Source organism: Gymnoscopelus braueri (genome assembly GCF_963280865.1).
Source record: "Gymnoscopelus braueri genome assembly, chromosome: 7".
Taxonomy (NCBI): Eukaryota; Metazoa; Chordata; class Actinopteri; order Myctophiformes; family Myctophidae; genus Gymnoscopelus; species Gymnoscopelus braueri.
The window spans coordinates 34,663,377-34,690,575 of NC_137608.1; the positions used below are offsets into that span (position 1 = coordinate 34,663,377).

At 41.2% G+C, this 27,199-nt stretch overlaps 2 protein-coding genes across 3 annotated transcripts; one reads left to right on the plus strand and one right to left on the minus strand.

Moving 5' to 3' along the window:
• Window positions 1-6,864, plus strand: rnf181 (ring finger protein 181). 2 transcript variants are annotated; one of them, XM_080433072.1, is made up of 6 exons: window positions 1-35; window positions 1,099-1,214; window positions 1,986-2,119; window positions 4,864-4,979; window positions 5,531-5,605; window positions 5,732-6,864. In XM_080433072.1, the coding sequence occupies exons 2-6, from the start codon at window positions 1,129-1,131 to the stop codon at window positions 5,789-5,791; spliced, it is 471 nt and encodes a 156-aa protein (XP_080289198.1). In that variant the 5' UTR covers window positions 1-35; window positions 1,099-1,128; the 3' UTR covers window positions 5,792-6,864. The 2 variants fall into 2 exon arrangements, with proteins under 2 accessions (XP_080289198.1, XP_080289199.1); XM_080433073.1 differs by having other exon boundaries at window positions 3-43; window positions 1,092-1,214; window positions 5,732-5,866.
• Window positions 6,592-26,667, minus strand: tmem150aa (transmembrane protein 150Aa). The gene is made up of 9 exons (XM_080433071.1): window positions 26,551-26,667; window positions 24,762-25,059; window positions 23,201-23,248; window positions 20,468-20,554; window positions 18,853-18,920; window positions 17,120-17,247; window positions 15,364-15,541; window positions 7,125-11,769; window positions 6,592-6,700 (listed from the first exon to the last, which is right to left on the minus strand). Exons 2-8 carry the CDS (start codon window positions 24,824-24,826, stop codon window positions 11,450-11,452), a joined length of 894 nt encoding a protein of 297 aa, XP_080289197.1. The 5' UTR covers window positions 24,827-25,059; window positions 26,551-26,667; the 3' UTR covers window positions 6,592-6,700; window positions 7,125-11,449.
• Window positions 26,668-27,199: the final 532 nt, after the last annotated feature.

Genomic DNA, 27,199 nt, shown 5'->3' on the forward strand with positions numbered 1-27,199 from the left:
CCGGTAGAATGACCAATGTTTACTGTTGCTAACAGACTCAGAGGTGAGTCTTCTACTGTGTTGATTTTATGAGCAGTTTGTTTGTTTTCTAGACAACTTTTGTAAAATGCTATTCCCTGCTGTTGTCTGTTACGTGTCTGTCTGCCAGTTATAGAAGTACTCAGAAAGCGTTACAAATGGCTATCAAGTGTTACCTAAGATAGCTCCAGACAACCATAGCTGTTATTAGCCTGTGTGCTATTACTACAGGCAACTTTTTGGTTCACATTTTTGTGTGCGTGAAAGGCTTAGGTTAGTGAGTTGTTCTCGCAATTGAGAACTGGTGATTAGTTATTAATTGGTTATTAAGTTACATCACGCCTACAGTGCTAGCATTGGATCAAGACCATCATAGATGTATTTTATCGAGTTCTGACGTTTACTTTCTTATCTACGATAGTCTTGGCTAGCACCCCCCAGTGCGTCCTGCAATTTCACCAGTAAAGCCCGTACTTCTCCGTATATGTTAACAAAATATATATCTACGGTGCTTACCCGGTTGCCTCAAATGTTAACTCGCGCCTCGGAGTCTTTGTGCAATGTATTAGTCCGTATTGTTCAATAGATATGTGTTTTAATCCCGTCTGTGGCCGACCGACATCTTTCCCCCCTGGTTTAATTCCTGTTTACATTGAGTGTAATTCCGGCTTTCACCGGATGCGCCTCGTCACTACCGCCCATTGAGGAATACAGGGAACTTCCGACAGAATCCGACACAGATGGGATTAAAACACTTCTTTATTGAAAAATACGGACTAATACATTGCACAAAGACTCCGAACCGCGAGTTAACATTTGGGGCAACCGCGTAAGCACCGTATATATCTTTTTTGTGCGTGTACGGGCTTTACTAATGAAAGTGCAGGACGCAGTGGGGGTGCTAGCCAAGACTGTCATAGATACGAAAGTAAAAGTCAGACTCGATATAATACATATATGATAGTCTTGCTCCAAGGCAACCATCATTTAAAAAAATTATACATATATAAATGAGGATGTCATATAGCTTGGATGATTTGATAAAGCAGTAAAACTTTGAAAATGTTTGTCAGGTACGTCAGGTACATATCTGTGTGTTAGGAGGATCAAATGGCATCCTACTTTGATGAACATGATTGTGAGCCTACTAACCCAGAGGAACAGTACCGGCAGAATGCACTACTTGAATTGGCCAGGTGAGAACATCATATTTCAAATAAAGTAACCACATTTGTCCCAACATTAAATGACTAATTTCAATGGAGCCTTTCCCCTTTCTTAAGAATGTATTCAATGTTGGAGGCACGGTGGCGCAGTCGGTAGCGCTGTCGCCTCACAGCTAGAAGGTCCTGGGTTCGATTCCCGCCGGGGATGCTGTGGGCGCTGGGGGCGTGTCTTCTCCTCCGCGTCATCAGCGCCCATACCCTAGGTGGGGTTGGCGAAAGGGCCTACTCTGTGTGGAGTTTGCATGTTCTCCCCGTGTCTCCTAGGGTAGTTAATACCCTCACAAAAACATGTAGTCATCCTGGTCGCTATACCGCCTCCCCCATGACAGCCGGGGCGCCTGATGGAGGGGAAGGGAACTGGTTGGAATAACGTGTTCCTTCCACGCGCTACGTCCAACCAGGGAAACTCCCCCCTGTCAGGTGACAAGAAGGTCAGTTGGCTCTCATGCCTGAAGGAAGCATGAGCTCGGCCCTGGCCTCCCTACTGTGGGGGACTGGTGTAGTGCTGGTGTAGGGCTGGTGTAGCGCCCAGGATCACTTAGGAAATTGGCACCGGGTGAAAAAAATGGGTTACAAAAATCGCGGGATAAAAAATTTTAAATAAAAAAAAGAATGTATTCAATGTAATGTACCCAACTGTTAAATATGTATGTATATAAGTGACAATTTGTCAAAAAGAAAATACTAATGTATCAAGTCGATGTATTGACAGACTGCTGGTATTTCTCTCTCTCTGTGAAGGTCTTTGATGCAGGGCTTGGACATTGACTCAGGGGCATTTGACCTATCAGATTGGGACCAGCGTCTTCCACCTCCAGCAGCCAAAACTGCAGTACAAACCCTCTCCGTGGTCATCATCTCTCCAGAACAAGCAGGTGACTCAGCAGCACAGAAACTGACCTCATTGACAATTAACCTTTTATGTTTTGTTTTGTTTTCTAATGTTAAAGTAGTCCACCACACACTGAAGTTGAAGAGTCTTCATAGAGTTAATTATACTGCTAATTCTTAAATCAGAATGATCAGCAAATCTGATGTCAGAAAGAATGATGAATTCTGCTTATGGGTTCAGTGATGTGCGACTTCATTTAATTGGCTTATTACTAGATTGTACAGTGAAGGGAGTATACCAGTATGCTTATACACATATTGACTCAGGTTGCCTATTTACAGCAGCAGAAACATACAGCAGCAACAAAACTACAATATGTCATTCAGAGGTTCGGGTGGGCGGGATCAGAACAAAATGTGGGTGTTCTGTGCCTCTGAGATGATGTGATTAGCCGAACTGGTTTGGCTACTGTGATTGGTCAGACGTTCGGCATTGTTTCCGCTTTACAGCCCAGCTTCAAGTTCAATCTGTCAGCAGTGAAGTAAGTGAAAAACAACGGCAGTTTGGAAGAGACACAAGCCAACTTCCAGATGGTACAAACACCTCTGAAATCTCTCTACCAGTCATAAACACAACCTATCGCCAGAAAGGGCAAAACCTCCATACCTCTGTCACAAATTCCCCATAGTGGTGTCTGGCTTCCAGAACACAGAACTGTTCTGTGGCAGTATGAAATGCAATTTGTACGTCAGACGTTTTATTTTTTATTTTGGTTCAGGGAGCCCTCCCGCACCAAACTGACTTTGGTTGTTCTGGTGTAGTATGCAGCTACCTTTTGTCTCAGTATACTGATATATCTGATATACTCTGTGCACCTGTGCAGCTTGAGCCATTCATCCAAGTGCGATGGCATGTGGTGTGTCTGTTCGTATTGGTGCTCCATCAGCTGAAGCTGCCAAAGGGAAGTCATTTATTGTGTTGTGCGCAGTGGTCGTGTTGTTGGTCGTGAGTGGCACATGTTGTTTGCCTGTGTAGCGTAAATTAACTAAGGTGTCATATCATCACATGATAAATTAAATTATATCGAATCGGTTCATACTGCATAGTACTCGCCGATACCTGATCCAGTATTATTTTTAGGCAGTATCGGAGGCATTTACGATACTGGTAAAGGTATTGGAACAACTCTACCATATGTTTGACTTCCCATCTGTATACAGATTGTATCGTGGAAACTTGAGGAATTTCACAGAGGCGCCCTTGGAGGTGCAGTGGGGAGAGCATACATCCCTCGGGGGGTGGCACCAGTGCTGATTGTCAGGGAGCCTAATGTGAGTTTCCTTACCTGGATGGCATGTATGTCTTTTGCATGAGCAAATTCCGCAAACCATGCCCCATCGCTGTACGTTTTCTCATCACTTGAAAACAAGGCAGGCATGCCAAAAGGGAGTCCTTGAGGCTTGTGAAGCGATTGCCTGCCCCTAGTAGCCGATGGCCTAACACATGGATGAGTGCCGTCTGAGTTGGCAAGCCATGGTGGACAGAATAGTATATCATCTGTTTTCAAATTTCACATTTTAGTGGGCTAGCTAGTAGCTAGCAAGCTATATAATGTAAACAAACTGGCTACATGCGGGCACTCATCGCTTCCACCCAGGCAAAGGGAGGACAACGTAGCCACTAGCCAGTGAAAACAATTGCGTTTAAGTAGTTGCATGAATGTCCACAAATGCCCCCTGGGAAGTAAATGTGTTGGAGGGTATGATCGTAATCCCATGTTGACTGCGTCTTCGACAGATCTGTTGGCCTGATAGTTGAACTGCAGAGGGTATGACTGTGATGTCCTTCAGATGGGCCAGCCCCAGTCTCCCAAAGATCTTAAGGCCAAAGTTTTCTGAAGTTTTCAGAAAGGGAGGTCTTAGAACTGTTTCTCAGAACTCCTGCACCCCCAGATGTCCTGACTGTTCGAACTAGCTCGGGACGCCTGTCCGACGTCGGAAGGAGCACGTATTGTCCTTTAATCACCACATAGGTCGGGGCGACAGCCAGGCCTGTGCAGAGAAATGGGAAAGACGGGAGAGAAAAGGGATGACATGGTCTTGAATTTAGGACAAGTGAACTCGTCGAATGACCATAATTGTAGTGCTTTCACGTCTGTGACATTTTGAGAGTCAGTAATGCATTGTTATTAACACATTCACTGCCATTTAAAATCCACCAGTTCACTGCCTTTGACATAGATCTCCGTCATTTAAAAAAGAAATAGAGGAGATACGCGATCCAAAGATTTACTGCTCCATTTAGTTCCTGGTTAAAGTATTTGGGAAATATTCTGTATCTCGGCAAAGCATGCTATTTTCGACAAGCGAACGGGAGGTCGCGAAGACATATGTTTTTTTTTACGGAAGCACAGTGAAATATTCTGTGGTTCTTGAAAGATTAGTCAGAATGCTTAAAAATGCTGGCAGAAACTACAGCCTGTTTTAGAAAACCCCTGGCAGTGAATGTGTTAACATAGTATAGATTAACAGAATAGAGCATTAGCCAAATTGTTTTTTAAATTGAAGTTTGAGGAGAAAAGCTTGGTAATATCCTGTATAGAAGCATATCCTCCTGTTTTCATCCCCTTAAAGCAGCTAATATGCTGAATGAGATCTGTAATGACGATGATAATTGGCTGTGTGTGGAGGCTTGTTATTCCAACCAATACAGTGTACATATTTTCGAGGAAGATGATGGATAAATAATAGGTAAGCAAAGTCAACCTGGTTGTTGTTCTTCTCACAGATAAAGGGCTGAAGTGTCCCGTGTGTCTACTGGAGTTTGAGGAGCAAGAGACAGTTCGGGAAATGCCCTGCAAACACCTCTTCCACTCAGGATGCATCCTGCCCTGGTTAGGGAAGGTAAATCACACACAAAGTTGTAAATCTTGTAAGATATCAGACAAATCATCCTTTGCGTTGATTGAAGTATGCCAAGCAACCTAGGTTGCTCTTCTTGATTTCACAATTCTTCTTGTCATCGTTTATACATTGCCGATCTGTCACCACCGTACAGCAAAACCTTGGACTCTTGGTACACAGCAGGAATATATGCGAATATGTAAATCTTTTAGTTTTTGAATGGTAACTTTTGAATTGTAAACAAAAAAAACCTATGTTGTGACCATCCAATGCAATTTGGAGTAGATGGGATTTGAGGTTAGAGGGGCTAAAACCACACCACAACTCTAGTTCAATGTTACTCCGGTAATAATATATTTCTATTGATGCAGACAGTAGGAAAGCCGATGGGCAGACATACTGTAGGGGGAGACAGAGGAAGTGGGCTCTGGTGGGACTTGATTCTAGGCAACCCTGTTTCTGTGGTTTGGCCCATAATGATATGGTTTCTGGGCACAATGTTCACTTTTCAATTATGTTTTATGTGCACAATATTCCTTTTTCAACCATAGACCAACTCCTGTCCTCTATGTCGCCTCGAATTACCAACCGACAATCCAGAGTATGAAGAATTTAAAAAAGACAAGGTTAGTCAAAAGCTGTATTGTACAACATTGTTCCTTATGTTCTCTTTACTTCTCAGTAAATTCATTCTTGTCAGTCCCTTGTGGAAGAATTGGTGATGAAAATAACTGATTGTGGATATGTTTCAGGAGAGAAGAAAACAAAGGGAACACAGACTAGAGGATCTACATGGAGCCATGTACACATGACGTTTGAGATGTCAATCTTAAAGCCAAATTGTATTTCATGACACAACCCTTTCGACAAGTGACAAGTTTTTCACCTGAAAAATATATAATTTTTGTTGAGCAACAAAAGGGTTCTGTAATTAAATATAGATGAGCCTTTAGTGCAATTCATGACATAGTCTGCAGTGATATGTTTCCCAAGGAATTCCCTGGAGATGTTAAGTACATTTAGGAACACCCATCTGTAAAAATGTAAATGTGAGAAAGGCCCATGTCTATTTTGGATATCAGGTAGAACACGTGGTTATTTTCTTCCACTTGTCTAGGTAGCATGAATGATTTTTTGTCATGTCCCTACAAAGTGATAGGGTTGCATAACTGTGAGATTTCTTTTACTTCTGCTTGCATTCAATTGGAGTGAATGAAAAGTTTTTAGCGATTTTCTTTTTTATATAACTATGGATGCTAAACATTTGTGTACAAACGGCTATTCTACTGGAATTTGTTTCCCAAAGAGATTAAAAGTATGATTTGTGATTGTACAATATGAGGAATTCCAAGTCTGTATGTACTAGTATTTAGTCTTAACTCTTACTTTCTTTGCCTTAGGATGCCTGAATGAGGTTTGGTTGTTTCTTTAAAGATTATTTTTATGCTTTTATTTTAGCTATATGAGTGCAGAGAGAGAGAGGAAACTGTCCAAATCAGTCCAATGCAGAATGGGTTTGCAATTCACTAATATACAGTAAAAGTTTCTCAAAGCATATGGGTGCTATATCCCTAGAAGCCAACAAAAGAAAGAACGTCCAGCACACGCAACAACCTTAATATAATTTATTGAAGCAGTCCTATAAAGTCGATGCATTTTAGCCAAGATTGCCTTCTTCAGCACTAAAACAAAAAGAACATGGTTGCCCTGCTTTTGGTTGACTGCAATAGAGCGTCGCAGTTCCCGCCCACTTCCTGTTTTTTTTGGTGCCGGAAGAAAAAACTCAATGCATTTTTCCATTGACATTTCCAAAAATATTTATATCTATTAATTTAAGCCTCGAATCAAGCCATCATGAGATGACATGAATCATGACCATAAAAGGTTTTTTTCTGTGATTTTTTAAAATTTTATATTTAATTATATGATATACTATATTTAATAAATACCCTTTGTTTTGCCGTTTTCAAAAAAAAAATATCACAGAATCAAACGTTTTATGGTCATGATTCATGTCATGTCATGATGGCTTGATTCGAGGCTTAAATTAATAGATATAAATATTTTTGGAAATGTCAATGGAAAAATGCTTTGAGTTTTTTCTTCCGGCACCAAAAAAAACAGGAAGTGGGCGGGAACTGCGACGCTCTATACATCATATTAAGGTGGTTGTGTGTGCTGCCTGGCTGTTCTTTCTTTTGTACTATACAGTGGTACCACAGCGATGTCTTGTTGCCAAATGTACCAACAAAAATACTGAATCGTATAATTTACCCTGCTGCTTTAAATTGTTCTGTTTTGAGGCACTGTCAGGAGTAGATGATCTACACATCAAATAATCTACACCTATTTTCAAAACATGCTGAACTGATGAAGTTGCTCATTCCCTCAAATGTAATGTAAATAGGTTATGAAATGGATATGTTAAGTGTACGCCTGTCAAATGAACCTGTAGCCATCACAAGTCAATGAATGAGTTTTAATTGTTATTGCCCAGGGTCCCTCTAGTGGTATTATTTGGGCATGCAAAAAGAACCAGTCGTACAAGCATTTATAATTTGTTTTATTCCATATTTTAATATAAATCTCTGACAAAAGAAAATACCTAAATGATAAACAAATCATACATACTGTATGTACAGAAGTAATTTATATATAAAAAAAGGAAACAAAATATTCTCTGTGTTGCCTTGTTAACTTGTTTGGGGGGTTCATTGGTTGTCCTCAGTTTTCCATCAAATTGAGTCGAGTGCACATTTGACATGGGGGGGGGGGGGAATTGTGTTACAGACACTTGTTTTCCATAGGGTTCCATTAAGCAGAGAAATGACATGTTGACAAAGCCAGTTGTAAAGCCACTTTCATGTTTTGGCCTGTCCAGTGGAAGATGGAAGAGGTTTTGTCACAGAATAAAACTGACTGTGTACAGTTTAACAAGCTGCCAAGTGAAGTCTTGATCAAATGATTATTTGACTTCGTTTTACAGAATGGTGAAAATAGGCTACAGCAGAAAGCAAGATTCTACAAAACATCTGGCACAGGATGAGGCAGGATAAGGCCAAAAGAATCAAAGAACATTGTGCATATACAGGAAGGAACTAGAATTTCTATCACAGTACATGAAACCAACCATGCACATCCAACGTATCTCACCTACTGCCAGGGGCCAGATGGCTGAAAACGTTCAGATGCATAAAAATTCCAGTGCAGATTCCAATCTTCTTTTCTTTGTTTTTTGGCAAGAGTAGGAGTTTGAAACACCATCTTTGACACAGCTGTTCTACTTCAGGTTCCTACACAGTTAGAGAAAATCTGATAAATATATTTCTAGACTGTTTCTAGGACTTAGGTTGAAATAGCACAGGAATTCTGAGAAGGTATTTGGGAAAAACTGTTCTGTTGCATACTCTGCTCGTATTATCAAGTTGTAGACCCACTGTCATTTCATATCTTGTGATATTTGTTAGAATAACTTGAACCTGTATAGGCGATATGGTAAATGCATGCATTTCTATAACACCTTTATCCAAAGTGCTTTACAATGTGCATTACATTCACCCAGTCACACACCGTCACCGATGGTGGAGGCAACCATACAAGGCATCAACTTCATAATCAGGAGCAGTTAGGGGTTCAGTGTCTTAATACGAAAGCCAGGAGAGCTGGGGATCGAACCGTGGGTTTCCAGGTGGCCACTCTACCTCCTGAGCCACTGCTGATATGGCCAAGACACATTGCCAAGCCAGTATCAGCATACATCATATTGAACACTGACAAACGTCTCCAAAATCAGACAAAAAACAAAGTTCTGGAAAAAGTATGAAGGGGGGGGGGCGGTATTTGTAAGAACCCTGACTTCCATCTTCACTGATATTCACAGAGGTAGCTGAAATGACAACTTAAATGTATATTGCTGGCATCCAGTGATTTTACATAGTTTATACACCAATACTACCAACAGTAAACCAACAGGTTACCCCTGACATTCGTCACAGACGAGATTGACCCGACAACAAGAATAACCACACACCATTCGAACAGTGGAGGACTTGCATCCGACATTGTCTCCTCAAGGTGGTGCTAGTTTGCTGCCATTTGAGGTGTCACCAACTTAAGACATGTTAAAAATGTGTGATCAATTCACTTGTCATGACAAATGACAGGTGCATTGTATAGGTCAATGACAACCAATCACCTGTCTTGGGGAACTGGGTGTATGCAGGCTTGCATTCTAACCAAACATTGTACTGATAAGTTCTGTCTGGTCAAAGGCTTTCCAATGAGTGACATTAGCTGTTGTGCTAAAACCTGTATACACTCAGGCATGTGATTGGAGACAACCGGTATTGGGTGTTCGATATTGCTTGGTTAAACACTGTATTTAGAACTTCATGATCACATCATGCACACACACCCAACGATTAATGGCACAAGGTCTACAGCAGAAGTATCCAGCTAGGTGCCAATGAGAATGGAGTGGCAAAAGTAAGGACGTTTTCAAACCAACCAAAAAAAGAGCGGTGATTTGACTATTTTGTTTATCCTATTGAATGTGTGCCAATTTATTAATTAGAACTAATGATGTAGTTTGATTGGAATAAAAAGCTGCCTAATCTTTGGCCCTCCCATGGCACAGGATTAGATACCTCTGTTCTACAGGCAGCATCTGCATTTCCACCCCCAAATGGTTCTTATGAACAAACTACTTCAGATGTTTTATCTTTAAGTTGAGATCATATCCCCACACTCAAATAAGGCTTCCAAGGGTCCAGCCTGGAATCTAAAGCAGTGTTTCTCCACTGTAATATCAGTGTGAAATTAATCTACGAGTTAATGACAGACTGTATCGGTTTACCCTTTTCATAACCACTAATACTACTTCAGTAGAGGTTTGGTTTTCGCTCTAGTCATCTAATAAGGGACCAGTTCAGATAACCAGATTAATACATTTAACAACCTTTTAGAAACAGTGGTCTAATTCGCCAGGACTGGAGCTGACAACCACTGAATTAAACTTAATAGAAGTAGGTCAGTTCAAGTATCCCATCATAGAAATAAAGATCCCTGGGCTCAACCTCTCCTGGATTACGAAGGCATCAGGTTACTGCACCAAAAGTGGTGTCAATGAAAGGTACAGTACATACAGAAACATCAAATCACAAGACTTTGAAAGACTAAATGGAATGACGTAAAGGAAGGGATAGTACATTAAAATATCAATGAGGGCAGTCATAAAGCAGGAATTGAAAGCAGTGATTGAGATTATGCAAGCATTCTGCACTCACATGTTGACACAATGGGCAATGTCCTGACAAGAACAAAAAAAGGGTTTCATTCCAAAATGTAACACTATGTCCATATTGTTTGCTGCCTGAAATTTATCAAGCAACATTTCAAAAACACTGATTATTATTTCCTCAAAAACAGCGGTTGACATGAGGTGCTTGCAAGCATTTTGCAAATAACAGATGTCTATTTTTGGGATGAAACTCTCGGAGGTTCAATTGAGATTTATATATATCTAAAAATAAATAAATCAAAATTAGGATTTATATCACCTGCCCATATGGGGGGGGAGGGTCTACTCCAGATATCAGACAGACACTGTGCACACAAACATTGCCAAGTCAAATTATGTTAATGATTTTCACCAATCATTTGGCAGTTAATTTATACTTGATTGACATGTAAAAAATTGTCCATGTATGTATAGCCCCATAAAAGGTACATAACTGTTCACTACCACGGTATTTGCTTCTCGAACATTCAGTATTTTCTATTACGATGCTTTTACAGTACAAACTTAAAAAGAGTACTCTATTCTCTCATTCAAAGTGTGGCGTGCGAGTGGTAGGGTTGGGGGGTTAAAACAGTAAAATGGTGGCTGTGGCAAGCATTGGGATAGAGGGGGTCTCGTGATAAAGAGTCTGGGGGGGAAATAAAAAAGTCAAATAAAAAATATTTGTGGCTCAAGGAAACTTCTTTCTTCATATTCTGCTATGAAGACCACAGATAAATTGTGACTAAAAAGCCACAACAGCCGAACAAAATGACACCAGTTGTGGAAACACAACCTGTTGCAGAGTCACAGGTCGGTGTCTCAAGTCAGTGGCCATCTTGGAAAACATTCGTTACGACTAGTATCCCACAACCCTTCTCTTACCAGGTCCACCCACACATTCAGCGTTTCTTCATGTGCCCCTACAGCAGATGCAAACAGAGGTTTGACAGGAATGGCTCAACAGAATGGCCTCTGACAACACAAAAAAACAACAACAAAAAAAAACCTAACGGACACAATTAGCAAGTGTGTCAAGTCCAATTCTTGGGGTAAAAAAAACTCTCCTCCATTCCAACATGCCATAAGGGAGACCTACGTTTCCCACGAGAGTTGTAGCTTATAGGTGACTTTGTGGCATCTCTGTGATGACCTTCTACAACCATTTTGTTTTGGTGCCTGGCAGAGCAAGCTACAGCATGGCTATGCTCTCAGGGGTGCAGTTGAGATGAGTGGATGTGCTGCTTCCACCGGGCGACTTCAGTGGGCCCTTGGAGGTCCCACCAAGTGCCGTGGCCCTGGCCCCAGATCCCAAGATAACCCCTGAGCCATGGTGAAGGTGGTGTTGGAGGTGTGTCTGTTGCAGGCCCGCCATCAAGGTCTCGCTAGTGACTGTGCCAAACTCATAGGTGAAGGTGCCATAGAAGACTAGGATGTCGACGGTGAAGACCCACTCACAGATGGCCGCAGCGTGCTGCAGCATAAAGCTCTCGCGGATGAAGAAGATGCCGCCTAGAGGAAGCAAGTTAAGGAACAACTCTCTGGTACAAAAATTTATTAAGAGCGTGTAACATTATGCCTGTTGAGGGTAATGAATTTTGACCTCTGCCACATATATCCCAAGCAGGCCTGGGCCAAATCCATTCAAAGCTTTCTCTCAGTTTTATAACTCTATCTCAAGATAAACTGCTACTTACAAAAGTTGAGGGCAATTCCCATTCTTGTGCAGAAAATCTAATCAAATACTGATATGGATGGTGGGTGATGTTATTCACATTTTTGTCACAATACGTAGTCGTACACTATTTTCTTGTATTTGTTGTTTTGTTGTCACATTGCACTGTTTATATTGTCAATATAGATTTTCTTTATATTCATGTTGTGAACTGCACCAGGACCCCATGAAAAATGCCTGTCAGTCCTCTGTATGGTAATAGGATGGTGTACTGTAGTATACTGAGGCATCGTCAGTTCGTCACTGTAGATCATGTTATTTTTAAGCCTGGAACAGGCTGACAGGCCCATATGCTCCCAGTAGTACACAGCATCTGCTTTTACGTCCCTCCCAGCACAACTGTAGTGTAGCACAGAGTATGAAGAGGAGCAGAAGGAAGATAAGGACTCAAAGAACCTTTGCATTCATACAAGGGGGTATCATGTTTTATTTATCACGTAACAGTGTGTTAAGCCCTTTCAGAATGTATTTCCCAAAATGCATTTGTCACTCTCCAATTTATTTGAAGTTCTATTTTAATGAGCTCTAGTAATGGAAATGGTTTTGTTTCGAAAAATAATTATGTCGATTCATCGCCTCGTTATAATCGCTCTTAGTGTGCATGTACTGTACTCATAACACTAACAGCAGTTTAAATGAATGCGAATGTCCTTACTATACATATGTCCTTACTATACATTCTATGCATACTAGTCATAATTTGTAAATCACTAGTTAAAATTGCAAGACATCCTTGTATAATCTACCTTATGCTAGCCATTCCTTTGCCCACCCCACCAACATATCCTGTTCCAACATACTTCACTCTTGACAGCCCCCACCACTCTTCTCTGCGGAGCAGGAGAGAAATATGCCTACTCATCAATGAACAGGAATCTAGAAGTGACTTCAAAGAAATATGAGTCGATGGTTTCTCTAAACACTCACAGACACAAGTCATTACTTGGTTTTATTACTGAGGGGTCATTCTTTACCCACAGGAGCACATCTTACAAGGAGGAAATACAAAGTAGATTTTGGTTAATACTACCAAACAAAGTATGGAAAGCCAATTGTAACAGAGAGGTCCTCTGTTACACATTTTTGCACATTGTAACTTTAAATTCTTGCACAGCACAGTGGCACTTTACATTTTTGCACAGCACAGTGGCACTTTACATATAGTAAGTGCAAAATAGAGAGAAGTGCAATGGGTATTGTTAAGTGAGGATTGAAAACCTAACATGTACCTATTCAAGTTGCTGCTGTCTTCCAGTGTAATTGGGCTGGACCAAGTTAGGATGTCAGAGGGGGGGGGGGGGGGTTGTAATGTGTATTTGGAATTGCTAAGGATATTGTTGTAGTGTTATGTTGTATGAGAATCATTGTTGTTGTAGTTCATGAAGTTTTAATAGATTTTATGAGAGTTCATGTTATATGTATTTGTATTCATTAATCTACCCTTCGACAGGGTGGAGTGCACACTAATTGCCTCCAGCCTCCAGCTGAGTATAAAAGGCTTCCAGTAACAGATTGAGTTGGTGGTAGGAGGAGAGCTAGGCACCACCATGTCACCTGTGTTGGAGCGCCTGTGTTTGTATCTTTGTATGTTACACAGTGAATAAATACACCTGTTTGGTTGAAACAACTTCAGGCCTCTGTACTACTTCCAGACGCAAAATGGCTTATTCTAACACCAATAAGAAAAAAGAAAGTATACAGTAGACTGACAGGAAATTGGGAGAGAGAGATGGGGAGTGACACGCCGCAAAGGTGGTTGAGATCGGGATTCGAACCAGCATTAGCATTATTTAGTAGTGTGTATATATACATACATTTGGAGTGGATATATGTGTCCAGATGCCTGTCAAATTGTTAGACAATGCTGCACCGCAGGTCTACGATGAAACAAACAGGTGTAGACAAATCCTACACGTCCTCAGACCAGACGTGAGATCTGAGTGGGCCGTACGCTCAAGTTAAAGTCACGATAGATTGATTAATCCCAACAATTGTGGTGATCTCGGCGTACGCTTGTTTTTTAGTCTACGCAACTTTGATAATAAATGAGGGCCACTGTGTCCATTGATGGTGTAGTAGTGGTTGACAGCTGATGTAGGACTGAATCCAACCTTTCTCATTGCCCGCCTCCGTCCCACACTATCCCAAACTGCTGCAGACACTCATCCATGCCTTCTCACCTCCAGATTCGACTACTACTACCTCCAAAGTTCTCAAAAAACGTCAGTATGTGCAAAACTCTGCTGCCCGGCTCCTCACCAGAACCCAATCCAGAGACCACATCACCCCAGTCGTCTATGACCTTCACTGGCTCCCAGTCAAACACAGAAAAGATTTCAAAATTCTGATCACCACCTACACGGTCCTCAACAACCAGGCTCCCCGCTACATCTCTGACCTCCTCCAACGCCACGCCCCCTCAGGTCTAGTGATGCCAACCTCTTGGACATCCCCCAAAACAAAAAAGCGCACCTGGGGTGACAGGGCTTTCTCAGTTGCAGCCCCCTCCCTTTGGAACTCACTCCCACCTCACATCAAAGCCGCCCCCACTCTTGCCCTGTTCAAAGCCTCCCTCAAAACCCACCTTTTCGGACTCTCTTTCCCCGCCTAATTCAAATCTCCCTTTCTGACTTTTAGTCTTAGCTCAATCCTTCCTTGCTCAATTTTCAGCTTTTTAACTATTTCTCTGCTTAACACCTTTACCGCCGGGCCCGTAGTTCTACGGGCCGTTAAATCCAACGGTTAAGCGCCGAGCCCGTAGTCCTACGGGCTGCGGTCTTTTCGCGCATGCGCGGTCCGGGTGCACTTTCGGAATTTTTTTGATCCACTTCCGTTTCCGGTTTGATGACAGGAAATAGAATTATTTGGGATCCGGTTTCGACGATCACGCCCGCTCCCATTCTACAGACGAAACTGAAACTCAATTCTCTTCCTGTAGTTTTTTCTCCTCGCATTTCACTGTTTAACGTAATCCGCTCTAACTACAGTCATGGAAGTCCGTTTGACACGCGGTCTTCACTGGGAGATACAGGGAGATCTCGCGGATGTAAACAGACCGTTCACGGCTCAATCTTAAGGATTTTAACAAGATCTATGGCGACATGAAAAAAACAAAAAAACAACAAAAACACCTTGGCACTGGTGAGTACATTATGAGATTAACCTCTGGCGGTGGATGTGTTAATAGAGTTGTTTATTTTGTTTTGTTTGTTTGCGCTATATAAATGTTATGTATTATTATTATTATTCTCTTGTCGCTCATTAAAACGTACAGCCTCCTCAACTGTATCGCTGACTCACGTTGATGCGTGAATACATATTCATATACTTCTCTTTTCCATTTCTTGCCCAAGATGGACACAAAAGGATACTGAGGACCAGGGAGACCATGGCTCCAATTGCGAGCGCAACACGGAAGTGGGCCATCCAGTAGTCGAGGGCAGTCACTGCCACGCGGTAGGTGAGCACACATTGCAGGCACACAAAAAGAAGCCCTGCCGGGAAGGCCACACCAGCGCCCACGTAGTGGAGAGACTTTGCGTGGTCAACCTGCCAGCAAAAACATAATTGCAAAAAAAATATCATTACAAAATTGTGGGCTACACAGTGCTAAGAGTATTCTATGTATATCTTTATACACAATATTGTCATATAGTTGCTGTCGGGCAGAAACCAGATAACTCATTTTTTTTATTTTGTTTTATAAATCAATGCTATTGAACACCCGTTTACTTCTGTGCGTGAATTGTCTGTGTGTCAATGAAAAGTTATAAAAAGCGCTTCTGACCAGCTAACTCCATTGGTTCGTCAAACTGTCGGCTAAACCAGCTAACTCCAACCCCTCTCCCCTGCGTGGCACACAGAGCAGCTGCAGACTGATAAACTAACTTTAACGAGGCAGGTTTTTTCCCCCCGTAGTCTGTTAAAAGTAACTATGCAGTGCACTTGTTTATCAAACTTAGCACTGATGCTAATGTTATGAAAACAATTAATTCTATTTCTAAAATCTATGTAGTGTTTTCTGAGGAGAGCAATGTGACAAGAAATTAGTTCATATAACATTTCTCTCGCAACTCTGAATTGCAACTACGTGAACCCCTCTTTGCAGAAGTTATTGTAATATTTAAAGTTGTGCTTATTATTGTAGGCCTATATAAGCAGTGTCATGAAGCATCAGGGCATTAATTCAAGCATTGTGATTCATTGTGAGCTTGGAGATCCATAGTTAGCTGTTCTTATCAATGATGGACAAAACCTCCTAACTCCACTTGAGCTGGATTTGAGTAAAGTGGTGATAATATAATGAAACTTATAAGTATCTGACAATATATAAAGTCACAATACCAACTTTGATGAGGCAGTATTGCTTAGTTTAAAAAATATATATGTTATTTATTTTATTTTTTTCTGAAAAAAATATATTTTGTTTTTTCATTTCCTTAAAACATGTTAAGGGATTTAGCTGACCACACACCCAGAGTGACTGAATGTGGCAGTAGACTGTGATTCAATTCATCATTAAGCAATACTGCAAGCAACAGGAAGCAGAGAAAGGCACTGTTCAGGATTACGGAAATGTGCCTGAAATAACCTGACCACTAAGTTATACAACCGGTTTTGAAAGGGTGTGATAAACCCCAAAGATTTTCCCTCTTCTAAGTGAGGAACATGAAACATGAAAATTGTTGAACAAAAATTGTTGAATGGATAGAACAGAGAGAGCCAAGCAGAGCTTAACCCACTCAATCTGTGTCATCTGTTTAAAAAGGCAAGATTTTTTAATCAGGGGGGTGGGGGTCCCTGAATAAAATATTTTGAGATGGGGGGGGTCCACGGTCATATACGTATACTTTTGGGGGTCCTTGACATGAAAAGGTTTTGTTCCAGGGACCCCCAGAAGCAAAGATTTGAGTTAAAAATGTTGTTTAAAAATATATATATATTAAAGATTTGCATAAATATTCACGGATTTTTTTTTTATAGCAGATCTACAAGCTCATAGTGCGGCACAGATCTGCCATTTTTGAATAGCCAAAGTACAAAATAATGGTTATAGGCTATAGCCATCTAAAATGACACCGATGCGTTCCCGGATTGAAAGGGGTTCAAACGGGACAAGACACTCACCTGGAAGTTGCCCACCATGACCAGGCCCACAGCATTAGTGCAGCCTGACACCAGGCCGCTGGTGTTGATCCAACATTGATGACTGTGCTCTATGACCTGGGCGTAGCGCAGTAGACACACCATCAACACTGTAGGAAAACGTCAGGGAGGAAACATTTACATTTTTTATAGTATCTATAGTTGATGCATGTATTCAGGTTGACCATTGCCACTGGAGGAGACATGCATTTGAGTTTTTAGGCGTTTATAGAAGAAGGTATTCCAGATTAATTACAATGAATGCAACAGCAGAACGAGACCATAGTCTAATAACAGCCTGGCCTCCTTGTCCAATATTTTGCTATCAATTTTAAGTTAGGAGGAAACAAAGCTGCAAACGTCACGATGCCATGATCAGCTGCAAAGCCCCCCAAAAAAAGCTGGCTGTTTATGGGAATGACGACTGTTGTGGTGACAGTCTATGCGTGTCTATGGCATGTCTTTATAAATACTTCACCTGTATGAAAGAGAATTATTCACAAGAACATGTGTTCCTCCAGTGACTCCCCTTCCATAAATCAAAAAGATTGTGGATTGTTACCCAACCCAGCATTTCAGGCTTTACATGAGCTGTGACTTGTCAACTTTTTAAGACATTCACACGCACACACACACACACACACACACACATGCACACGCACGCACAGTTCTGAGTCTAGACAACAGATGATTACAAAAACGAAGAATAAGATGGACACAACAGAAAGAGGAAGTGAAATGTGAGACAAAAAGTGTAAGAGAAGGAGGATGTGAGTAAGCGCAGGGGTGGAGAACGGGGCACAGAGATTGTAGATGATAAACAAGACTGCAAGGCCACTATTGGGGGAAGGTCAGAAAGGATGGGGGAGGGGGAGAGGAAAGAGAGAGAGGAAGGAAGAGGAAGAAAATCCACATCTATTATTGATAGCCGAGCGCCAGCTATTTAAAGGCCCACTGTATGCTCTGAGGTTTAGTGGCTACCACGTGAAATTTACGCCATCCAAAAAGTAATGTCTAGTGGCTACAACAACTTTTTAAATGGCTGTACGTGACTAAGTTCATGACTGACAAAATGATATTACTTTCAAGGACAGCATGCTTTATACTATTATACTTTATGGTATACTCAGGTTAAGATCTTTTATTGTGATATACAGTGTTTACTACAGTGTAATAGTAGGTTACTTTTACTCTATGGTTCTAAATTATAACTACTTTCTATGGTTCTAACTTCACTTAAGGCATATTATCATTACAGTGTGTGTGTTTGTGCGCGTGCAAACTGCCACCAGTTCTCAGTTGTATGTACAGACAGTAAAACATTGCAGTAAAAAATCAATTTAACTTCAATGTTAAATACCAATTATCAGTAACTAAGTCTGCCATGACTTTTAATACAATTACATCCATGTTAAAAGATTACATATTGTATGCCCTCTCAACCAAGGGCACAGAGCCGGCCGACAGAGTGGCTTATACTAGCCGTGTGGTTGCATACGAAGTAAGATTGAGCAGTGGCTCAGTCCATGGGATTTCACAATGGGAAACCAAATTCTGCAATAACCGTGAGGCCAACCAAGAATGTATCAAATAACACGCTCCTCCTCTATCGAAGTTGTTGGGTGAAATGTGAGCCTGTCACAACATCGCACAACTTACCTTTGGGTGCAAACCCACTGTTTGAGAAACACTAGGACAGAGTATGGATGCCTTACCCATGAAAGCTCCCACGTTGCCAATGAGGCTGAACAGGCAGCTCTCCGGAGGGTAGGAACCACACTTACTGCAGAACACAAGAAGAGAGTGGACACAGAACATCAATCATTATAACAAAGGAAACCCATCATTTAACACACAAATCCATAACTCAATATTTACCTCACTAGAATACCATTACCAGTAGAGTACTATTCTGTTACTTTGCACTCTATGCTAGGACAATTTCTCCCTTCAGAGACACAGAATTTCACTTAATAATTGTGGAGCCATGTTAACATATTAGACTGGTTATCTAGTCATGTTTATTAAACTATAATATAAAATTAAATTAAATGTCATCTCAAGAACCCTGGAATATTCCCTGGAATCTTCCAAACCTTCAAATAAATAAATTAAAGATTTAAGATAAAGTTAAGTGTGCATCATACGATAAATCACGGCTGAACCAGAAACAAACTGAGAAGTCATCCCACAGACATGTAGGTTGAGCAGTTGATAATCTATGCATACGAAAGCTATTTTCCAGTGAATCACAACAACATTGTGCTTGTGAATTAGTTTTGTCCTAATTGTTGGAGTTTATCAAGACCGCTACAGATCATTATATGTCCGGTCCTAATTTTTTAGCAATTGGAAGTCAAAATCATGCAAAGCTGAAGCTCATTCAGACAGAACAGTTAAAACAGCTTTTCAGACTGCAATGTTGTTGTGAAACAGTTTCATTATAGGCCATGCCGGTTCGTGCAAGGTGACCACGCACGATCACATTTGCACAGACCACGGCGGAATCTGGACTATGAATTGTACATTAGGCTATAACATTGTAATGTCATGTTTGTCATAGTGATGACTACACGCCACACTATGTTTTGTGATCTCTGTCCAAAGATTTGTCTCCATACCATAATGATCTCTTTCCTCCCATTGGCCCATGCCTTTATATACTTGCGCACAACACCAAAATATTGTCATCACGTGTAGTGCTATTTGTTTAAAGACCGGAGTACGCAGTGTTGCATCAAGGTTTCCAAGTTTCCCAACTTGATAATCTGACGACATAATGGGAAAATTGTGTACACTGTACTATATATCCGACACATCATCAATGCACTATGTTTTACAATGTATCCTAGTGAGACAGCGAGAGAGAGAGAGAAAGAGAGAGAGATGCAGTTTGCTGTTACTATGTCAGACAGTGTAAATATTATTGGGGCATGCCTCCTGGTAGAGATTTGCAGATGTAAATGACCTTTTCTGATTTGGCCATGAATTTCAAATCACGTCCTCTGTGTATAAAACAAAACCAAGTTAAGGATTGATGTCTTAGTGCTCATGACCATCATCAGTACCGCTTTTTGCCCCTTTGATGCATGTTTAACAAAAGTACATGTGTGCTCAATTATCAGTGGTTAAAAACAATTAGCAGATTGAACACATCAATTTTATACTGCATGTGCGCTAATAATGGCCACAGCTGTGCCATAAAACAAGGCGCTAAAACAAATCACGCCGGGGGGGACTTCGCTCACAGACAATTGCTTCCTGTGTTGTTGTGGACATAAGAGAGTGAAAGGGACATCTGTGCAGAGGAAGAGGAAAAGAACAGCAGACCTGATGAGAGGAATGTCCTGGATGGTGCAACATGTTTTGGGGAAGCCGGGACGTGGCAGCTCCTCTGTGCATGTCACGTTGTAAGACCTGCAACCAAGACACAATAAATAGTTGAGTTTAGATTAAAGCTCTATTATGAGTATGATAATACAACATAACTTACAAATACAATTTGGGCCGTTGTATTTGGTCTCCCTGTTTCTGGTTTGAATTTTTTACTCTAATTGTTCCCACCCAGTTTTAGCAATGAAAGCTGGGAGACTGTCCTCAGTCTCTAGTTGTGCAAAGTCTTTAGAGACAGACTTGTGAGTCTAATACCCCTTTCCCACTGGCATGTAAAGCCAGTAATCAACATTTGGCGTTCCTGTGGGAATAGGCGCCGGTTTCGAATGTCGGTTTATTTTGTACCGCCAATCTCACAACTCTCTACCATGACTGATTTCCAGTAATTGTTCTCACACAGCTGTAGTGGGAATGAAAAGCGGCTGTTAACCCGTAGTAGCGCCATGACGGTGACGTTAGTTCTATGTAAAAAATGGTTGTTCTAAGAACTAAATGCTTCATAAAGCTAGTGTTGTGTAATTAAGAGAGTCGCTGACAGATATGTCTTATATGCAAGTATAAACTACAATGCGAGACGGCATAAGCTCTTGTGTGCATAGTGCATACTGGTGGAGAGAGCATGGGGGAGAGAGAGAGGGACACAGAGATACATGGAGTATCCATCTAGAATGAGTTGCAATTTCCTGGCGTTATACAAGTAGCATAAATCCTTTAAGGCATTGGTTCTCAAAGTGGGGTCCGGGGATCCCAAGGGGTCCTTGACAGAGTTCCAGGGGGTCCCCAGCTAAATGATAGAATAGCAACCAAATAGACCCTTATGGGTCTGTATCTCTGAGAGTGTACAAATGGAACCAAATGGACCCTTACGGGTCCATTTGGTTCCATTTGTACACTCTCAGAGTTAAAATAACATTAATTTTACAATATAAATTGGGGTCCAAGAGATAGAAATGCCATTAAATGGGGGTCTGTAGCCTAATGCATGTCAAACTGGGGGTCCTTGACATTTAAATGGTTGAGAATCACTGCTAGAGCTGTAAAAAACCTTCTCTTATGGGGGTCCCTGGCATATCTTTTCAAATAGGGGTCCGCGGGCTAATAAGTGTCAATTTGGGGGTCCTTGGCATGAAAAAGTTTGAGAACCACTGCTTTAAGGAACAGCTCCGTACATTGTGTGTAGGGAGTCGGTGAGAGACAGACAGAGCACTGCCAACGGAGATCTGTGATCTTGCAGATGGATGTCATCAATTCTGTTCGTCCAAGATACATATTTTATCCCCAAATTCCTAGTCTAGTGTGCTTTAGACACCTCAGCATTACATACTGTACGTGTTACATACATATAAATGTGGGGACGTCACCATACGGTAGCCTGGCACTGGCCAGACTTATAACGTGGATTCACTCTCACGTTCCTCCCCGGTATCAGTCTGGACTTCGGCCCATAGGGAGCGAGTATGAGAAATCAGAAAATGATCGGGCCAATCAGTGACTGCGTTTCAACTGCTGTCCGTACACCAGTGAAAAGTATCAAAATCATTTTCTGATTTCTCATACTCTCTATGGCCTATGGGCCGAAGTCCAGACTGATACCGGGGAGGAACGTGAGAGTGAATCCACGTTATCAGTCTGGCCAATGCCAGGCTAACCATACGGTACTTCTCCATTAAGGATGTGGGAAAGACTTTCCACTGCCAATGCCAGCAATTTGTGTTACTTTTTTGAGCGGTGCAACCGCTCCTATAAGAGGGTTTAGGACCCATCCGTGGTGAAAGTTTTTCTTTCCGTCGTGAAAATTTGTCTTTCGCTGTGACGCCATGCTGTGGAAAACACGCCCATAGGCTAAGCTTTGCAGGACGTGCTGTGATTGGCTAGCGAGACACATGATGAAATTAACTTCAAAGTTCGCAGACGCGCTGTGATTGGCTAGCGAGACGCATTATGAAATTAATAATAATGTAAAACATGTAAGCACCGCTCAATTTACACTAGGTGTGAATTGATCCATGCCGTGACGCCATGTTGTGGCTATTTATGAATGAACACTGACGCGAATGAGCAGCGATTTTCACAGTAAATATTTTTTTTCTCTTTTTTTTTTGAACGGTGCACGTCAGAACATGATTTTAATAAAAAAATGTTCAATAAATATTTTTATTTACTTCTTTTTTTTAGAGCGGTGCTAGCGAGACGCATGATGAAATTAATAACTCATAAATAGCACCGCTCACTTCACACTGGGTGTGATTTTGTATCCACCAATTATGGTATTCTAGTAGAAAAGGGGCTTTATATGAGACACTCTGGAGTGGACAATGGAATTGTGATAATTATGTCACTTTTAGTCATTAGAATGTTGAACTTTGCACTCAAAATGCACTTATTTGTCAAAAATGGTCTATGGGGCCTCTAAAAGGAATAACACTACACATGCCAACCTACAGTGTACACAGTACACTGTAGGTTGGCAATGGTATTATAATAATAATAATAATAATACCAGAGAGGGGCTTTAATACTGTCAGTATGCCAAATTAATTAGAAGACAATATAGCTTTGTCAAAGGAATTAAATTGGGTAAGATTGTTCTAAAGCAAGAAATCCAACACATCTGTTGATTCTACGTCCTGGTATCAAGTCACCACTTCCTGGTATGAAGTCATCACTCACCAATTCTCCACAGGACAAACATGGTGGTTCATCACAGCCATGGCATAGCTGGAGAGAGGACAGAGTCAAAATGAACAATGTTAACAAACACATAAATCAAAATGACATCTCTTCTCCATAAAGTTGAAACTGACGCTGGGTACGTCATATCACTACTCACATCATAGACTGGCCGGCAAATACTCTGGCAACCGAAACAACTTCTACAAACTGAAACCGTTTATATAGACAGACACACATAGTCCGTCATAGACTGGCCGCCTAATACTTTGAAGAGATTTATTAAGTATGGAGTGAAGACAACAGGAATATAACTCCCATTACATTACCATTATCATACTTGTAAGGTTGTAGCCATTTGCTACAGGGAGGATTAGAAAAACTATAAACACATAAAATAAGGTAAAAGGTTCTGGTTCTGAAGACTTGCAAAAACTGGTAGAACAGCCAGCAATATTTACAAAATTAACAACCAGCGTTCTTATTAAATATTCACAGTGATTTTAGATATACATGCTGTAGGCTGTATAGATGAAATATGTTTAGACGACTCATTCTGTTTTTCAAAATTGTCACTCACTATCGTATCAAGTCTTCTCCACTTGTTATGGCTTTTGTATCTCACTTTGTCTTATATCCTACAGTCAGAGCATAGGGTGGTGTGTGCTCAATTGATCGTCTCCTATTTTGCTAAAGGTTCTTCTCTTGAGAAGATCTGGAGTTTTAAATGTACAAAATCCCATAGAACATCTCTGCTGCCAAAACAAACATTCACACCGAAATAAATCTGAGCTGAGCTACATTCTATGTATTAATGGTCCTATACAATTACGGTCCATAACTACTATGATGATTAAACACTGTGGTGTCATCATCATGCATCTATATCTATAAATGCACTGAAACTGTGTGTCTGTGTCGACTTCAAACTTGGCGTGTGTCTATTGACGATGTGCCAAGTGGGTCAGATCATCACCGGACGGTCAGACGTAGCTTGAATAGTATGTGTGTATGTATAGGTGCGTTTGTGTGTGTGTGTGCGTGTGTGCGTGTGCGTGTGCGTGTGCGTGTGTGTGTGTGTGTGTGTGACTGTGTGGGTGTGTGTGTGTGTGTGTGCCCTCCTCGTATCTCGAGAACCGTCTGACTGATCGACCTCAAACTTGGCATGGGTATCACAGAGGACCCGAGGGAGCGCAGCGCTGACTGGGAAGTCGGTCATATCAGTGGTTGCCCAGAACCGAAAATCCACAAATCTCAGTGTATCCGTCTGTCTGCCTTTCCGTGTCCCTTCTATGCCTGTATATGGAGATCCCTGATGTCATCAGTATGACATCATAGTCCTGACATGATGGACTGGCCTAGTGGTACTAAGAATAATTGCACTATGTACTTTAACGGGTACAACGGGACGCATGATGTGATCGACGTCATAGACTGGCCTCCAAGTACTATGATAATGGGTACTGGCTGCACTAATTACTCTCACTACGGGTACATAACCAAGTGGCATGCATTCCCAACGGGCATCGCCCTAGTATGAATAAATAATGAAACTGCTTACACTATCCATATTCCTGTGATGGAAAAAGCAGATAGGCTGACAGGCAGGACGATCCAGGCAGTCATTGGGCTGGCAGTGAGCTGGCTGTGTCCAAAGCATGGAGGGGGTTCAGGGGCTTCAATGGACTGAAGAAGTAAGGTGACAAGGGGGGAAAGCAGGTAGGGGATACTAACAGAGAGGGACAGACACAGGCAGGGACACTAACGGACAGGGACACACACAAGGGAGGGGCATGTGAAGGACTGGGGAATGGCACACCACTTCTGCTGCTCCAGCGAGCCCTGCAACCAGCAGCAATCTGAACAGAGAGACAGAAGAAAAGAGACAAAAAGAGAGAAACAGAGAGCAGGAGAAAGACAAGAAAGACGAGAGAGAGAGAGTGAGAGAGAAGTGGACAGAGAACAAAAGCCCTAATCATAAACCACAGTAAGATTGTTGTTAAGACCTCTTTATAACACGTGGACAGCTGCATTCAAGGTATAAAAGGACATACAATCCTGACACGGACAGATGAAAAGCATACATTGAGGAGAATGTTGACTCCACCAAGGTCAGGTCTGGAGCAAAAAAAAAAAAACAGGGGCCAAGAGTGGCAGTATCATTTTCCACAGTGTTCAGTTACAAATCTGACCTTCGCTCAAAGGGATTATAGGAATTTGTCTCAAGGAAAGCCCAATAAATAGAAGCCCTGGTTCTCCAAGCAAGGTCACACTCAGACATGAGGATTGAGGAAATGTAAACCTCTTTGCATGACTTTGCATGAGCATGATAAGTCATATTTTTTTTCCATCCATCACATACTGTTTTGCTATAGACAGGAGAATATTTGTAATATGTGTTTGTGCATTGTGTCTCTGACCCTGCCCTTCTCGCTGGTACTGTTTTCTTGTAATGCTGGCTATCTAAACTATTTGGGGAAGTTAATCTAATGCAAAAGAATGTTGTTTAGATAGTATTTCATAAAATGGTCGAAAGGTATACCATTGTTTGTTAACAAAATGGGAGGCATGGTAACAGAACATTTTGAAATGACTGAGCATTATGAGTGTGCTACTATTTTTTGTATCTCCTAATTATTAATTAGCCTACATTTAGGCTTGTTGCTGGAGGTAATGTGGAACATTCTCTTAAAATGTCTTGTGATGTCTTATCATTCAGTGGGTCTCTTTCTGCCATAGTGCAACGTTAAACCCAGCTCACTACTTTTTGATTGGAAGACCAAATTGACCGAATGGTTGATTCATCTATTGATTTGATCATCAATCATATCAGAATTCAGCAACTTCTGTCATAAGACTTGAAGTGCTGCTAACCCTAGCTAGTGTTAGGTTAAAAAAAATAGTGATAGTACATAGTAGCTTAATGAAGATACAATAAAAACACGTTCTTGGAATGCAACTGGCTTTATTTACGACCACCCAACGTATAATGCTTGCAGGTGTAACATAACACTGTGTGTGTGAGGAACAACCCCGCTTATTTAATACAACGTTACAATGTCATAAACAAGCCCATGTACACTTTACAGGTGAACTCCCAGAGAACAGGATAGTATTTGATCTAAACAGAGAGAGAATATAATGTAGCTGAACCCTACATTAACGTTAGCCCCCGGTTAGCTGGTTAGCTTGCAGCTACACTCGTTTTGTTTGGACCCAGACAGACTGACACCCCCAGCCGGTTTAATTCACCGCTACCCTCGTCGAGTATACAGGCAGGCATTCTGTGCTATATACGGTCAACAATGGCAGTTATATAGTCATGTACATGAAGAGCACTTTTCACCTACCAGTACCCCGATCCCACTGTGAGCCACCACCACCACGGACCTGAACAACCTTGGTTTCCCTTTAAATAAACTCCCCTTTATTTCAGGGCCCACTCCAGCCGATGGATCACGTGCCGCACTGTATTTGTAGTTTTTGTGGGAAATGTCTAGGAATTCATCGGATACGAGACAATGGGACAAAGGACTACAATACCCACGGAAATATCAGCGACTTCACTCCGGACCAATGAAAAGTTTATTATTATTATTTGTGTCTATATTTTCTGACAGCTGTTACAAATATACACATATGATCTGACATAAAAAAATATGTAGCCTGTACCAACATTATGAAAATGCATTTGGGATTGGGACCCCCTTCCCCCATAAACTTACAAAGATTTAATCAATTGAAATAATTTGATAATTTAAACGTTTGTAGTTATGTATTTTTGCTTTACAAAGTCAAGAAAAGTCTTTTCTGAACAGTGACAGATTCCAGATTCATACACCTACTGTACAGTTAGTTATATGCAATGGGTACACTTGCTATGCATCCCATAGCCTAATGCATTATAATAATGCATTATAATCTGCTTATATAATTATAGTTATAAGAACTCATAAATACTTATAACAATAATCACGACACATTATAAAGCATTCTATG

Coding starts and splice junctions, on each gene's coding strand:
- rnf181 (XM_080433072.1), top strand. CDS start 1,129: ATGGCATCCTACTTTGATGAACATGATTGTGAGCCTACTAACCCAGAG. Junction 1,215..1,985: donor GCACTACTTGAATTGGCCAG/GTGAGAACATCA, acceptor CTCTCTGTGAAG/GTCTTTGATGCAGGGCTTGG. Junction 5,606..5,731: donor AAGAATTTAAAAAAGACAAG/GTTAGTCAAAAG, acceptor GATATGTTTCAG/GAGAGAAGAAAACAAAGGGA.
- tmem150aa (XM_080433071.1), bottom strand. CDS start 24,826: ATGACTGCCTGGATCGTCCTGCCTGTCAGCCTATCTGCTTTTTCCATC. Junction 23,249..24,761: donor ATCACAGGAATATGGATAGT/GTAAGCAGTTTC, acceptor TCCTCTCTCCAG/CTATGCCATGGCTGTGATGA. Junction 17,248..18,852: donor CAACGTGGGAGCTTTCATGG/GTAAGGCATCCA, acceptor GTTTTCCTACAG/TGTTGATGGTGTGTCTACTG.